This window comes from Emys orbicularis, chromosome 2, assembly GCF_028017835.1.
Source record: "Emys orbicularis isolate rEmyOrb1 chromosome 2, rEmyOrb1.hap1, whole genome shotgun sequence".
Lineage (NCBI taxonomy): Eukaryota > Metazoa > Chordata > Testudines > Emydidae > Emys > Emys orbicularis.
This window is the reverse complement of record NC_088684.1, coordinates 208,465,642-208,483,167: the sequence shown is the minus strand read 5'-3', so window position 1 is coordinate 208,483,167 and position 17,526 is coordinate 208,465,642. Positions and strand designations below refer to the sequence as shown.

The window sequence follows — 17,526 nt, the reverse complement described above, 5'->3', positions numbered from 1 at the left end:
AGGCAGATTAACAGGATCAAAATGTAGTTGAGTTATAGAATATAAGTATTAAAACTAGTATTACACTTAATAGGGAAAAATACAAATTATTGAGAGGGACAATTTTTATTTTTTTCATCTGACAAAAAATGCTCATTTTGCCTGTGAACCAATGGGAGGCATTAGAAGTATTTGATACCTCAGACAGAGCATCATAAATTACATCAGTGATGTTATTAAAATGACTTTGTGTGATTTTGACTGGAAGATAAAATACATTTTAATTTTTTCTTTCCCCTTAAATTAATTTACAAAAATAGTATAAAAAGCAAAAGGCCTTGAATTAAACTATTGTAAACCAGCCCTATTGCACCTATTTATAGTAATATGCCAGATACCGTGATTTTTTTTTTTTAATACACTCTTTAGAAAGCCCTAAAGTATTGAGACACAACAGAAAAAATGTATCTCTAGGTCTCATGATTTTGTTCATTTAATCCAATGATTTAAACGTCACACAAATATTCTGTAAATAAGCAGTCATTTAATCCTATATAGCAGTGGTTCTCAAAGCCGGCCTGCTGCTTGTTCAGGGAAAGCCCCTGGCGGGCTGGGCCGGTTTGTTTACCTGCCGCATCCGCAGGTTCGGCCAATGGGGGCTGCGGGAAGCAGCGCGGGCCGAGGGATGTGGTGGCCGCCCTTCCCACAGCCCCCATTGGCTTGGAGCGGCGAACCAGGGCCAGTGGCAGCCGCGATCGGCTGAACCTGCGGACACAGCAGGTAAACAAACCAGCCCGGCCCGCCAGGGGCTTTCCCTGAACAAGCGGTGGACTGGCTTTGAGAACCACTGCTAAACAGCATATGTCGTCATGTTAATTTACAGATCATGCAGATTATATCAAATCCATGTGCCAGCAACTGTGCTTTTTTACTTACATTTATACATTTAACTTTCCACAGAAGTGCAAAGATGGCATAGAGATGTAAAATCTATTTTGTTGCGAATTGTCTCTACATAAAGATATACCCACTTAGAGTTTAAAAAAGAGCAACATGGTAAACTACTAATTTTCTCTCTCTTTGGAATCTCCTCCACAGTTCCTCACTCCTTGGAGTTTCCACGGCAAGCCTTGGAGAAACTCAAAGGAGTTGTCCCATCTGTGGAGGAAATAAACCAATTAGGAGAACTCCAGTTGCTGGTAAATAGCCTTGTTGTTTAACCAATAAATAGTAATGTGTCCATAGGAACAATAGTCTGGGTCTTTTTCAAAGTGCCTGTGTAAATACAATCATTGTATCTAAGTTTACTTGCAGAATAAGGATAGGATTTTTAAAGGAGCCTGAGGTAGTTAAGTGCCCTAATTCCACTGAATTTCAATGGAGTCTGGGCACCTAACTCCCCTATGCTCTTTTGAAAACCCCAGCTGAATTCTTTTCTGACAATATGTATACAAACTTCATGTTCATCTCTCCAAGCTGATGACATACGAACTTTTTATTTACGTACATATTGGTACATATTTGTTCATTCATAAGTTATTTGCTGATGCATTGAGAATGAACCTTCGTTACATAGTTGTTATCCTGATGGAGAAATGCTACAATTGTTTGTACAGACAACACTTGATGATGATCTATTCAGATGAAGACATTTTAAGGTCACTGATGTTTAATTTTTGTTTTCATGTGTCATATTAATATTTGTAATGCCTTCCTTTTGACCTTGTGTAAATGGAGCTCCATTTATTTTGCAGATGTATAGTTATTAGGACACCATTCTTTCACTCCCTGACCCAAAGAGTGGTGTGGCTGTGAGGTGTATGTTGGGGGAGTGATTTTTCCCCCTATTTGGTTTAAAAGTTGTTTTGCTATTGCCCTTTGTTGTTCTTCCCAGCCTCTTTCACTTTGGAGTTGCTTTCCTGTGAAACTAGCTTTGCTGTTTACCTAATGTAATGGTGTACCTTTGCAACATTGAGGGGTTGGGTAAGCAAATTGTGCAGCGCCAGTGGGCCATATATATGTATATAAATTCACATGAATTGTGTACATATTTGCATAAATTTAAGTGGACTTTTTGTCAGCTTTATACTCCCCCATGATGCATTTAGAATAAATGGAACCTGTATGAGTAAAATATTTTATGACCCTTACTACCCTTCATTTTCTCTTGCTCTTTCTGTCCTTATCCATATTCTTTATTCCATTTTTCTTTTTGCTAATTTTTCTGCTAAGTTGATAAAACTGTTCAGTCTTCAGGTTCAAGTAAGTTAAAACTACTCCTTATTAGGAATTAATATTTGTTAGCTGTTGTTCTGTTGGCTTTCTTGTAACACTTCCTACACTAGGTAAATGTAGATCTAAGCCAAAGCTTGCACATAGTATAATTAGTTTTAAAGTAAGTATAATATTTTTGCCATAACATTTGTTTTTATTCTCTGACATGACAGATAAAATAATTATTCACCAAATGCCAACATCTAAAATTTTCAACTGGGGTGTTTGAAACTTTTAGAAATGAACTCTAACAGAAAAGAGATGGTGCTTGTTCAGGCAGGCTCCTGCTCCTGTTGAGTTTGAGCTCCACAGGGATCACACATTCCCCAAAAGCACATCTTTTATGGAATGCAGAAGGGGAACTTCTCACCTGCAATCTGAATGTTAAGGAATCTTGTCTTGCTGACCTGAAGGGCCCATGAAAGCAGTTGTTTCCCTTCTGCATTCCATCCTGGGGCACAGTTGAAAACCTTATGTACTTATTATGTAAGGGTCATCTAGTGTCCTCTGTATATTCCTACTCTTCGGGGATGTACTGATAAGTGGAGCTGAGACATTGAAACCTTCTGGTAGAAGTGCCTTTTAGGGCTAGTCTACATTGGCAATGCTAAAGTGGCTTGCGTAGTCATGGTTCTCTAAAAAACCACCTCCATGAGAGGCGTAGCTACCTGCGCTGGGAATGTGGCTCCCAGCACTGGTGCACTGTTTACACTGGCGCTTTACAGTGCTGAAACTTGCTGCACTCGGGGGAGAGGGGGGAGATGTTTTTTCACCTGAGCGAGAAAGTTGCAGCGCTGTAAAGTGCTAGTGTAAACAAGCCCTTACAGCACTCATGCGCCCCTCCCACCCTCACCGTCAGTGTTTGCGCACATTCTGACAGCATGGCTATAAAAGAGGATGTGGTGCCTATTGCTGCCCTAGTTGCTTTCACTTGCAGCAGTGAAAGGACATGAATCTCACCAGATCTTGCAGATCCATAGTAATATAAGTGCCTTTTTAGATTAGTTATTGTTAAAAAGTTTTATAGGTAGGATAGTTTTAGATTAGGGTTTTATCTTGGAATAGGAATACTTACTAGTTCTTTTTGGTGGATCCCAGTGCAAAGCAGCATGGGTTTAAGAGGTGTGTGTCATGCCAGGCTGTCTTTCAGGCCATCTGGTGTGCATGTTTGGTGTCTGAAATGACAAGGTGAGAGTCATTCCCTGGCACACTGTGCTATCTGCAGCACATTTACTCCTTAGGCCAAAACGAATGACAAAATTGACTTCAAGTCCTTCTTTTACAAGAGGATCCAATAGTTCCAAGGGATCTGAAAAGGAGAGGAGAGCTGAAAAAATACAATTTTAAGTGGAAAAGATTTGTTATATGGATGTCAGATAAGAATATTGACCCATGTTCAGCCTCCATGCAACTTATTTTAGAATATTTACTATGCTTGAAAGCACTGGGTTTGTCTGTCTCCTCCATTAAGATCCACTTAGCCACAATAGCAGAGTTTCACACTCCCATTAATGGAAAATCCATTTTCCGCACATGTTGAATTTGTATCTGCCGGTATGGGACAGTCTACTTCCATGAAATTTGAACTTTGAATTTTAATGCAACTTATGTTTCCCCCGTTTGAATCTCTAGTGAGCTGCTCTTTGTTACATCTTCTATGAAGACAGCTCTTATGATAGCAATCACTTGTGCTAGAAGGGTTAGTGGTTTACGTACCTTAATGGCAGACCCACATTATACTGCTTTTTATAAGGAAATGATGATTCTTACACTGCATCCCAGATTCCGTCCTAAAGTGATATTGGAGTTTCATGTAAATCAAAGTATTAATTTACCAGTATTCTTTCCAAAACCTCATACACCTGTAGGTTACATTCCTTAGGTACAGAGAGAGCACTCTTACATTATCTGGCTACAACTAAAAACTTCAGTTTCTCTCCTGAGTTATATATCTCATGTGAGTAACTCTGAAGTTCAAGCCATTTCAGCACAGTCTTTTTCTGGATGGGTTAGACAGTGTTTGAAGAGTGTTATAGAGAGACTTTACTCTCTCCTCTTGTTCGTCTTAGAGCCCGTTCTATTAGAGTGATTGCTGCGTCTGTAGCATGCATTAAACATATTCCCTTACTGAAACATGGAAAGCTGCTATGTCGAGTTTGGTTCACAGTTTTACGAAGCATTATGCATTGGATTTGGCAGCCAGATCTGGCACACCGTTTGGCAGTGGTGCTCTCGTCATTCTTTAATAAGGACTGATTCTCCCTGCATCCATCTTATGTACTGCTTGCCAAACTTCCTAAGAGTAGGAATATGCAGAGGGGGCCCTTGGAGAAGAAACCAAGGCTATTTATTTGTATGAGTATTTGCACTCCCTGCCTGCCTTCCTCACTCTTGCGGAGTCCTAATTTTGGTATTACTTGGAATTCCACTTTAACAGTGGAAAGAACTGAAGTAGCAGTGAGTGTACATCCCCTCAGAACGTGCTCGAACAGTGCGGGTGGGTGGTCAGAGGGACACCGGGGCACTCTGATGGACACTGCTACCAGAAGGTTTCATCCTCTCAGCTGCACAGGCTGGCACATCCCCTGAGAGTGTGAATATGCATCTTGAAGAACTCCAGTTACAAATAACCAACCTTTGTTTTCCTATATTGCCATGATTTACGCTTTCAAGATCTGTATTTTAAAAATTACAATAAATTTCACACACGTGTTGACACCCAGTTAAGGTCACTGACATTTAATATAACCCAATATGCAAAATGTATAACTAATGGACAAATTGGAGAAATGGTCTGAGTTAAACAGGATGAAGTTTAACAAAGACAAATGCAAAGTGCTCCACTTAGGAAGAAAAAATCAGTTTCACACATACAGAATAGGAAGAGACTGTCTAGGAAGGAGTACGGCAGAAAGGGATCTAGGGGTTATAGTGGACCACAAGCTAAATATGAGTCAACAGAGTGATGCTGTTGCAAAAAAAGCAAACATGATTCTGGGATGTATTAACAGGTGTGTTGTTAGCAAGACACGAGAAGTCATTCTTCCGCTCTACTCTGCTCTGGTTAGGCCTCAGCTGGAGTATTGTGTCCAGTTCTGGGCACCGCATTTCAAGAAAGATGTGGAGAAATTGGAAAGGGTCCAGAGAAGAGCAACAAGAATGATTAAAGGTCTTGAGAACATGACCTATGAAGGAAGGCTGAAAGAATTGGGTTTGTTTAGTTTGGAAAAGAGAAGATTGAGAAGGGGACATGATAGCAGTTTTCAGGTATCTAAAAGGGTGTCATAAGGAGGAGGGAGAAAATTTGTTCACCTTAGCCTCTAAGGATAGAACAAGAAGCAATGGGCTTAAACTGCAGCAAGGGAGGTCTAGGTTGGACATTAGGAAAAAGTTCCTAACTGTCAGGGTGGTTAAACACTGGAATAAATTGCCTAGGGAGGTTGTGGAATCTCCATCTCTGGAGATATTTAAGAGTAGGTTAGATAAATGTCTATCAGGGATGGTCTAGACAGTATTTGGTCCTGCCATGCGGGCAGGGGACTGGACTCGATGATCTCTCGAGGTCCCTTCCAGTCCTAGAATCTATGAATCTATGAATACAGCATTATCAATTTTAAAAAAACCCTAAGCATTTAAAAAGATTGGAAGTAACCAGCTCAGGTAATTTGCATATCTACATAAATGTACGACTCTCAAAGGTAACAATATTTTGGCTAAGGAAGCTATTGTCATATGAAAATTTACCTTACACGTTTCTAGTAACACCCTGAGTAACTCTGAGCTAAAAGACATAGTTTAATTTACATAATTAGATATAAATATATCAATAGCATGTGTGTATAAAGTATATAGTATTCCCAGTAAGGTTAACAGCAATTAGAATTTCTTTGAACTGTATTCTATGAGCATTCAGTTACCATTATTACACAGTATCTGTTTTGTAGAGATTGGACACATTAGTTTCTTCGCCTTTACATTAAAATTAAGTTAATTGGCCATAGCTGAATAAATTGGTTATACTCCTTCCAATGTTATTCAAAGCGTAACTTGCATTACTCATTCTAGATACATGTAAGAGTGATGAAGTACATTTACAGGTTTTTATTTTTAAATTTGAGTATACATGTAATTTTGTGATTTTGATCCCTATTACTGTCATCAGTCACAAACACAAAGAACCCTGATTAGGTGACTGATTAATCCTTAATCGACTGCTACTATCTCTTAACGTCTGTGTATTCTTGTCCAGTGTAATTCTCCATGCTGGCATGAATTCTTTTAGAAAGATATTGTGGTAGTTTTATATTTTATATCTAAAGATGCAAATGAAAAACATTGTGTTTAATTGTGTCTTTTTTGTTCTAGGTAACAATAACAGAGCTTCAGGTAAGGTTTGAATTTCATTGGTTTATAGTGCTATCTAGATGTTTAATTGTGCTCCTCAGTGTCTTGTGATTAGAAGTGGTGTTTTTAGGATTGCATATATTAACTGATGAAAAGGGGGGGGGGAAATGTTTAACAAGAAAAAAATGTACTTGCAATGCAAAAATGTGCCGTGTATGTACAATACTTGATTGATGAATCCCATATGTGGCTTTTCTTTCAGATACAGCTAGCACAGAAGACCACTCTTGTCAATGATTCAAAGTTGAAAGAGCAGGAGTTCATAGAGCAGGTAGGGGTCTTGTCTGAATAAGAAGAAATAGTGTTCATAAAGTCATAGAGTTTAAGCCCAGAAGGGACCACCAGATCATTCAGACTGACCTCCTGTACATCACAGCTAGCACCAGCGCCACACATGCACTAAACCCAACAACCCACATTAAACCAAAGTAGTATAGCCTGCAGCAGGTGCCCCAGGCAGACAGTAGTGGGGACTGCGGTGCACCGCTGCTTGATGCCCCTGTAGTGGCAGGGAATTGATTAAATAAGAACTCAGATAAGTCTGGCAAGTGACCCACACACAGTGCATCAGAGAAAGGTGAACCCCATACCCCTCCAAAGTCACTGCCAATCTGACCTGGGGAAAATTCCTTCCCGACCCCACATATGGTGATAATTTGTACCCTGAGCAGGAACCAGTCAGATAAACATTTGAGAGGGAATGCTTGGAAGAACCTCAGAGTACTTGCCCAGCCCATCTAGTGTCCCATCTCAAGCCATGGCAATTTATTCTTTTTTTTTTCCCCCCTCCCACAGTAGAGCTAAATGCTGTTTAACAGCTAGCCTTAAAATGTAATTTTCATAGTTTTGTACTCTTTAACCTCTGAATAGTCCCGTATGGAAACAGTTTTTAGTGTTTTCTTTCTATACAAACAAAGCGTCCCACTTACATGGATGGTTGAGATGTTCATGTTGCATATCTGAAAACAGTTATGTTTAATTTTAATTGTTTATATTCATCACTCGTCCTTTTGTGACTGTTTAGATTCATATACTGAAAGACCAGTTGAAAAATTATGAGAAAAACGTGTATGTCACAGCTGTTGGATCACCATACAGAGGTAAGGAAAACTTATTTCCCCACATAGTAAATAAAACAGTCCTTCAAAGGAAATGGTCACACTTCACATAGTTTGAAAATGTTATATTAATCTTTTTGTCTAATGTGACATTCAGTAACTGCATAATGGCTGTGCAAGATCCTGTGAGATTTACTATGGAATCTTGCTCATATTTTGTCCTATTAGAGCTTAATAGAGCTGTCACATGATTCCATGAACATTTTGTGATAGTTATATTTATTGTGTCACCACTATAAGAGCTTTGTAACCTCTCTACCAGAGCTTTTGAGAGCTTTATTTCTCTCTACAGTCAGGAATAAACAGAACAAAAAAGCACAGCAATCAGTGAAACACAAAGTTGAAAGTATGTGATTGTAAATCTATGGTCTGATTATGGGGTGGCATTTTATTATATAGCCCTATACACATGCATGATGCAGTGCAATCAGTAAACCATAGCCGTGCCTCAGGAATCTTGTAGGTTACTTTGGACAGATAAAATACTGAGGTGAACAGGGAAATATCTGTTGTTTTGAATGAATATGGTGCATGTCTTTGTGTTTGTGTTGTTACTTACTATGAGGTTGTTAAAGTAACCAAGCAGGAAAGGTAAAATAATGGTCTAGGTATGGAGCATCCCAACTAATACTCAGATATAATAGCCAGGTTTATAGTGGTGAAGAGGTGACTGTTTGGCCCCAGCCAGGTGACAGCTGTTTTGCCAAGGCTGGGAAGAGATATCAGAGGGAACACAGAAATGTTAGAGGTCCCTAGGTCTAGAAAAGGCTGGGGATTGGATAGCCACAGACTGCCAGGGAGTGTCAGTGAGGGCTGACACTTGGGCAAGAAAAACACATTGACCGAGAGACAGGGAGACTGTAGCAAGCAGACTGGGTTTCCCAAGAGAGAGCTGGGATTAGGCTGGACCTACGTGAACTATGGATAGAGAGGTTAAGTTTAGGTAAGGCCATGTGTTAACCGATTTTCCTAAATGCTGTGTTCCTTTTGGTAATTAAATGCTACTTTATTTTGAAGAAGTTGGTTCTGAGTCACTTTAATTAGCTGCTGTCACAGGTTTCTGAAGAAAAAGGCTTATAGGTGCCAAACACAGTTGGGCCTGTTAAATTAACATAGTTGGTAAAGAGGGGAGCTGCAGCCCAGAGCTCTAGTAATAGAACCGTCATAAAGTGTAGGAAGCCAAGCCTGTCACCTGACGGATGCACTCAAGACTAATAGGGGTCTTAAAAAACTCAGGAACCATGACAAAGAAAAGGTCAGGAGAGTGGGAGCAGACAAATAGGGGGACAGTAACTAAAGGCTAAACAAAAGAAGAAAAGGAGAATTTTTAGAGGGACGACTCTTCCCAAGAAATGAGGGTGGTATGAAAAAGATCAGTACTTAGCACTTTCTCGAGTGTGTGAGAAGTAATAGTCACATCCTGTTCAGGAATACTAGAGACACAAAAATGGGCAAAATTTAAGCCTTCTAAGGCCAAGTGCTGAAATATAGGTGGTAGGAGATCTGTGTCAAGCCTTGAGAGTAGAGGCAAGAAGTTTGAATTTCTTGCAGAAGGCACGCCAGGAAAAAGACTTGCAGGGAGTGATATGATCAGGAGTCAGGAGAAGAGGAGAACCACCATTAGATAATTTAATATGTTCTATCATTTTCCATAAAATGTTTTCTTTATTTAAAAAACATTGAAAATAATTCAAAGAATTGTCAAACTCAGCTGTGCTAGCTAAAACTATATTGGTGACATAATGAGAAAAATATACTAAACTTTGTTTCATGTGGATGAGCTAATGAAGACATGCTACAGCATGGCTCATACATTCTATTATCAAAAAAAGCATCCTTCAGATTAGATTTTAAATAGTTACACTGATTTTGTGGTAATGTGGTGGCCCGTTCCTGTATCAAAATTTAAGAACAAACACAAAGGCTAGAAGTATAAAGTAATAGACTTCGGCATTCTTTTGTCTTAATATGATAATGATTGTTGTGATAAACATCTTGTTCTTCGCATTGGCTGCTTCCTTTTGGATTTGTTTTAAAATTTAAAAAAACCTCCTTACAATTAAATTGGAAATAATACTAAAAATACACACTTATTTTTTATACATCTGAAGTAATTAGCTTTTTGGAAAGTTGTAAAATATATTTTCACATTTTGGGTAAATGCACAACTGTTTGTGGGTTTCCTGAGAGCTGCTCATTAAACTTGGATATGTAACTAGACAAGAATGATTATTCTTCAAGAATGTAGTTTTTTTCCTTTGTCCTAGATACGGAGATCAATGATTTCTAGTGGGTACACTTTGTGGAAGTTGCTCCTTTCCTTGTGGCTCTATGAAGCTACTTTTTCTGAAATGTCCATTCTGTTGAGCATTTGGGAAAGTGCTGAAAAAAGTTAAGAAACAAGCTGAATAAGAGTGGCATTTCCAAAGGAAGGCCTTGCATGTGTCTAGAATTAGGTCTGGTCTAAGCACACCTTTGTTATTACTATATCGGATTAGAAATCGATATAGTTAAAGCAATAAAACATCCAAACTTGGATGCAAGTATGCCGGTGTAAAAGTGCTTATATTGATATATCTTAGTTAGACTAATCCTCAGTCTACAATACATTATAGTTTTATTTTCTAGTCTTTTATCTTTCTTGGTATAGATTTTTGTTATTAAAAGATTTAAGGGAAACGAGTATATCTAGATTTTAAAGATTTACCGATTAGTAGGTGAAGTTTGTAACACAATGTGAACCCCAACACGGTGTAGAAAGATAACGTACTTTGAACATACTTGATTTTAATGGTGATTATACCAGTATGGCATAAACTGTGATAAACACACATAACTGGTAATTGTGTTACTGTAATTGAATGGATTTTGCTGTTGTACATTTTGGATTCACTCCAAATGAAGTAATACTTTAAAAATGCTGAGTCAGATTAATTGTCAGATGATGGTGCTTGAAAAGGCACAATCCAGACAATCTGGCACATATCTTTCCTTTCATTATAAGTAACTTGCTCTGTATTTGATTAAAGCCAGGAAACTATTACATTGGAGAAGAAAAGTACTCTAAGTAGAAAGCAAATTTTGAGTAGAGAAGGAATATGAAAATACTGCCAATGCATGTAACCACACTGAGATTGAGAACTTCTACCACTAATGCAGCAACTTAAACTTGATTTGGGAAACATCTGAAAGCAAAGTGATTTATAGGTGTAGACAGGAATATTTTATATCTGTAATGAGAAGATGAAGATGCTGCCAACATATAAGGTCTGCAGTTGATTCTAAATACAGACCAATAGGATATGGGTAAGGTGATCTCCCTGAGGCTCCAGTAAAAACCAAAGCCTATAGGTCTGGTGACACTTAAACAGTAGTTGAGCAGTTAGTCACTATACTATTTCTAATCAGGGGAGAAGCTTTCATCTCTTGGATAGAGAATTTTGACAGATCTACAGTGACGGGAAACCACTGAACAGCTGTTTTAAATAAAGACTTCTTTTTAATTTTGATCAGTATTTTGAGTTGCTAAAAATGGTTTCCTTATTCCTTATGGATGGTGAGCATATGGAAAATGAAAGTATTACAGTAATCTTATGAGGAATTCATAGGTGACCATGTGTACACAATTAATAAATTTGGACTAAGGAAGTTATCACCTATCTGCCACCCTCCAATGGCTTTTGCCACACCCCTCTTCTGCATCATAACATATGCCATCATCCCCCTGTTTCCCCCACTCCATTTTCCCCTTCCTGGCTACCGTTGCCCCTCTACAGTTTCAACCAGCTCTACCTGCTCCTCTTCCCTTCTCCACCCAATCTTCCCCCCCTCCTTCCATCAGCACAGATGTAGCTCCTACATCTGTATCTTCCTCCTCACCTCTGGTGACATGTGCCTCAGCCCTCCCCTATCCCCACCTCTCCACCTCCCATCACATCTGCCATCTCTCACCACCATTCCTAATCTCATGCCCATCTCCTTCCCTGCCCCCCAGCACCTTCCCCTTCTTTTGCTGTCTCTGGAACACCTACTCCATATCTAAAAAGATCTGTGATCCTCTTCATATCTTGCTGCCTCCCACTCCTGGCTCTCACAGATCCCTTCATCTGACACTGCTTCTGCAGCTGGCCTATCTTACAGTGGTACTGCCCTGGATCAGACCATGCTTGGGCTTATTGGGCTTTCTTCCATTCTAGCTGCTTCGACCCTCTGCCCGCTTTTCTCTTCCCACTCTTTCAAACATCACTGCATCAGACTCTTCTCTCCTTTCCCACTCCATGTTGCTTTCATCTACTGTCCACCCAACTCCTCCCCATCAGCCTTCCTCTGATTTTGACTTCAAGTTCTCTCTTCCTCTACTCACAGTCTCCAGCGCTCATCCTCTGTGACTTCATCTTTCATGTGGAGGACCCCTCTGACTCTTTAGCTGCACATCTGCTCACCCTCATCTCTTCAGCCTACCTGCAGTCTGGTTCAACTTTTATCATTCACCTAAAGGGCTGTTCTAGAGACTTGGTCTTTACCAAGCACTGCTCTCTCTTTGATATCTGTTGCTGAGTTCTTTCTCGCCAAACATCATCTGGTGTCTTTCAGCATCGCTCATCAGCCCCCTTCCTCACACCTTGTCACTTGGCCTTTTTGTGATTTTCAGTTCATCAACACTGATGTCTCCTTGTCTGCTCTTAGCCCTCTCCTCCCTTTCTTCCGTTGATATGGTTGTTAATGCTCTCTGTTCTTCATTCTCCTCCACCCTTGAGTCTTTTGCCCCACTCTTTAATCACAAAGTTCACCCTTCCTTGGCTCCCCCTATTCCCCCGACCCCCAACAGCAGTTTCCTTTGCTCCTGTGGTCACGCTGAAGAGCTTCTTTGATGGAAATTCTGTGACCAGGCCGATTTCCTCTGCTACAGATTCATTCTGTCCTCTTTCAATTCTGCCATCTTCCTAGCCAAACAATTCTACTTCTCACAACTAACTTGAATCCCATGTCCTCAGTCCCAGCTGCCTTTTTGATACATTTGACTTGCTCCTCAACCCTTATTTTATCCTGCCTCTACTTCTTTCTCTGCACAAGATCTTGACTGTATCCCACGAAAGCTTATGCTCAAATAAATTTGTTAGTCTCTAAGGGCAGGTCCACACTGGGGCGGGGGATCGATCTAGGAAACGCAGCTTCAGCTACGAGAATAGCGTAGCTGAAGTCGACGTTTCCTAGATCGAACTAAATTTACTTACTTCGGGTCCACGCGGCGCAGGCAGGCTCCCCCGTCGACAGCGCTTCCTCCTCTCGGCGAGCAGGAGTTCCGCAGTCGACGGGGGAGCACTTCTGGGATCGATCTATCGCGTCCAGATGAGACGCGATAAATCGATCGATCGCTACCCGCCGAATCAGGCGGGTAGTGTGGACCAGCCCTAAGGTACCACAAGTACTCCTATTCTATTTGCAGATACAGACTAACCACTGCTACTCTGAAACTCATAACCTGGGCATCCTCTTCACCTTGGGTCTCTGTCTAGGTCTTCACATCTATTCTATGTCTAAATCTTGCAGATTCTTTTTGTATAACATCTCTAAGATATGGCATTTCCAATCCATCCACACAGCTAAAACTGTTATCCAGGCTCTCATTGTCTCGTATCTCAATTACTGCAACATGCTCGTCTCTGGTCTTGACAAATGCATTCTTTCCTCCACTCATATCCATTCAGAATGTTGCTGCAAAGATTATTCTCCTAGCCTGTATCTTTGCATCTGTCTATTGGCTCCTCTTTCTCTATTGCATCAAACATAAGGTGCTTGTCTTCGTTTTCAAGGCCCTTCACTACCTATCCACTGTCATTCACTGTTGAGATGTTGGCTCCCATCTCCATCAGTCAATAATATCAGCCTCCATTACCAATTATTAAATTTTCAAATGAGCACCTTCGTGCTCTCTTGCATGCTCCTCGTGCTGGGGAGGTGCTCTCCATAAACATCCACAAAGCAACCTTGTTATCCTCCTTCAAATCCCTCCTTATAACTCTCCTTTGCCATGATGCCTACAAAAAACTTGACAGTGGTTAGGCTGCTGGCTTCCAGACACCACTGTCTTTCACACTGACCAATATTGTCTTCTTGTTTCCTTGTACTCCCCTATTGATTTATCTGTATCCATCTGTTGTCTCTTATCTTATACTTACGTTGTAAGCTCTTTGGAGCAGGGATGATCTTTTTAATTTGTTTGTACAGCACCTAGCACAGTGAGATCCATGATTGGCGCTTGTAGGGAGGGAGATGTAATTGGAAAGAATATTAAAAACTGGAGATATATTCTGTCTGCCTGGGGGGGAGGGATAGCTCAGTGGTTTGAGCATTGACCTACTAAACCCAGGGTTGAGAGTTCAATCTTTGAGAGGGCCACTTAGGGATCTGGGGCAAAATCAGTACTTGGTTCTGCTAGTGAAGGCAGGGGGCTGGACTCAATGACCTTTCAAGGTCCCTTCCAGTTCTAGGAGATAGGTTATCTTCATTAATTTATTTATTTTATTTAACCACCCCATCACCTCCACTTCCTCAGCCTGTTTGCTCGCCCTTTTAAATTACACAATTTTACTATATCATCTGTATGAAATAAAACTTGGGCTGTCAAGCGATTAAAAAATTAATCGCAATTAATCGCACTGTTAAACAATAATAGAATACCATTTATTTAAATATTTTTGGATGTTTTCTACATTTTCAAATGTATTGATTTCAATTACAACACAGAATACAAAGTGTACAGTGCTCATTTATATTATTATTTTTATTAGAAATATTTGCACTGTAAAAAACAAAATACATAGTATTTTTCAATTCACCTAATACAAGTACTGTAGTGCAATCTCTTTATCATGAAAGTTGAACTTACAAATGTAGAATTATGTACAAAAAAAAAACTGCCCTCAAAAATAAAACAATGTAAAACTTTAGATCCTACTCAGTCCTACTTCTTGTTCAGCCAATTGCTCAGACAAACAAGTTGGTTTATATTTGCAGGAGATAATGCTGCCCACTTCTTGTTTGCAATGTCACCTGAAAGTGAGAGAGGCATTCACATGGCACTGTTGTAGCGGGCATTGCAAGATATTTAAGTGCCAGATGCGCTAAAGAGTCATATGTCCCTTCATGCTTCATACAATTCTCCCCCAAGGAGTTCAGTCACAAATTTAATTAACACATTATTTTTTTAATGAGCGTCATCAGCATGGAAGTATGTCCACTGGGAATGGTGGCTGAAACATGAAGGGGCATACGAATGTTTAGCATATCTGGCACGTAAATACCTTGCAGTGCCGGTTACAAAAGTCCCATGCAAGCTCCTATTCTCACTTTCTGGTGACATTGTAAATAAGAAGTGGGTAGCATTATCTCCCGTAAATGTAAACAAACTTGTTTGTCTTAGCGATTGGCTGAACAAGAAGTAGGACTGAGTGGATTTGTAGACTCTAAAGTTTTGCATTGTTTTATTTTTGAGTGCAGTTATGTAAGGGAAAAAAATCTACATTTGTAAGTTGCATTTACACGATAAAGAGATTGCACTACAGTACTTATATGAAGTGAACTGAAAAGTAGTATTTCTTTTATCATTTTTACAGTGCAAATATTTGTAATAAAAATATAAAGTGAGCACTGTACACTTTGTATTCTGTGTTGTAATTGAAATCAATATATTTGAAAATGTAGAAAAACATCCAAACATATGTAATAAATTTCAATTGGTATTCTATTGTTTAACATTGTGATTAAAACTGCACTTAATCGTGATTAATTTTTTAATTTGTGATTAATTTTTTTGAGTTAATTGCGTGAGTTAACTGCGATTAATTGACAGCCCTAAATAAAATCTTTGCATATAGAGGTCTGATCTTGTGAGGTACTGACTAACCCAACTCCCAGTAAGATCAGAACTACAAAAGCTTGTTTGAGACCTTTAAGATTAAGAATCCTAGTTAGACTAATTTATTCAGATTTTTAAGTAAGCAACTAAACTGGTATAGTTTCTTGATTCAGATGAGCTGACACAAGCTTCTGAATTTAATTGGAAGGGAGGAAGGTAGCAGCAGCAATCAAGCAAATTCTGTTTTAAATGTATCTATTGCTGTATGTTGGTGTAGAAAAAAGATCAAGGAATGTATTCAAAAAACAACTTGAGAAGTGAATATCTTCTATATAGTTGTTCTGGAATATTGTACATTCGGTTACAATTAAATTTTAGGCATTTGACACAATTGTTCAGATTAATAAAATGTTTCTCTACTTGACTATATTTTATTCCAGTCATTTTCTAAGCAAGAATAATTTTGGATTATATGAGTGACTGTCAGTATAAATATAGTCTTATTTTTGTTTACACAGATGGGAATCTCTGCCATGCTGATGTCTCTCTCTTTGGAGAGCCTACTGAGTTTGAATACTTGCGGAAGGTGCTGTTTGAATATATGATGGGCCGAGAGACAAAGGTATGGAATGCTATATGCTGTGATTTGACATGTGGTTTGGATTAGAATTGAATTTCTCATTCTTGCTGTGTAGGATTTGAGCACTATGTATTTGCTATTGATGGAATGCTGTGACGGTAGCTGATAGTGTGTAAAGAACGGGGTTTCAGTCCTGTTCAGAGTTTGAATGATAGATCTTTGTTGTCTTTTTTTTTTTCTTCTCGTGAACCTATGACATTGTTTTGACACCAAATTCCAGCAATAACAATTGTATTGAACTATATCTTGTGACTAGGTCTGAAGGTTCAGAAACATCTTCCCCAAAACCCCAAGTATCCTATTTCACTAGGGCATGTATCTTTTCTGGGGGGTGGTTTTATTTTTTTGATGTATTTTGAGTAATAGAAGAGAATGACTGAAAGCCAACTTTGTCAGTGTAGAATGTCAGTTAGTGAAATCCTTTTTCAGTTGGAATTCTAAATAACTAGTCTGAGTAGCTATATGTAGAAATTGGTCTGGTTTGAAAGAGATAATGTCATAATGAGGTTTATCATCTAAGCAAGATGTTTGTGTTATTTAGATGAAAATATTTCCTTCTTAGGGCAAAATACACCTATCTATAATACTTCCACTCTTCCAGTTACATCTTTCAAATGCGGCTAATGTTAAGCACTACAGCTCTCAGTATTTCATTAGAATTCTAAATGAATCGTATTTGTTCTAAAGTTTATTGTTGGATGTAATGGGCGTGGTTATGACATGTAACAAACAAGCACAGCCTAGCTTTGAGACAGCACCAGACAAAAATCCTGCAATTTGAGTAACATGTCTGCATTCAATGAAGTCTAATTTGAAACATCTCTAGACTAATTTTAATGTTAAACTATATTTAGTAAGTATCAGACGGGTAGCCGTGTTAGTCTGAATCTGTAAAAAGCAACAGAGGGTCCTGTGGCACCTTTAAGACTAACAGAAGTATTGGGAGCATAAGCTTTCGTGGGTAAGAACCTCACTTCTTCAGATGCAAGTAATGGAAATCTCCAGAGGCAGGTATAAATCAGTGTGGAGATAACGAGGTTAGTTCAATCAGGGAGGGTGAGGTGCTCTGCTAGCAGTAGAAGTGTGAACACCAAGGGAGGAGAAACTGCTTCTGTAGTTGGATAGCCATTCACAGTCTTTGTTTAATCCTGATCTGATGGTGTCAAATTTGCAAATGAACTGGAGCTCAGCAGTTTCTCTTTGGAGTCTGGTCCTGAAGTTTTTTTTGCTGTAAGATGGCTACCTTAACATCT

General features: G+C 39.2%; 1 protein-coding gene across 1 annotated transcript in view; it reads left to right on the top strand.

Moving 5' to 3' along the window:
• GOLGA4 (golgin A4) overlaps window positions 1–17,526 on the top strand; it is a 78,166-nt gene that overhangs the window by 47,409 nt on the left and 13,231 nt on the right. The window contains exons 16-19 of the mRNA XM_065397853.1: window positions 6,619–6,639; window positions 6,860–6,928; window positions 7,682–7,757; window positions 16,152–16,255. Of these exons, the coding sequence (XP_065253925.1) occupies window positions 6,619–6,639; window positions 6,860–6,928; window positions 7,682–7,757; window positions 16,152–16,255 (270 nt within the window). The remainder of the gene's footprint in view (window positions 1–6,618; window positions 6,640–6,859; window positions 6,929–7,681; window positions 7,758–16,151; window positions 16,256–17,526) is intronic.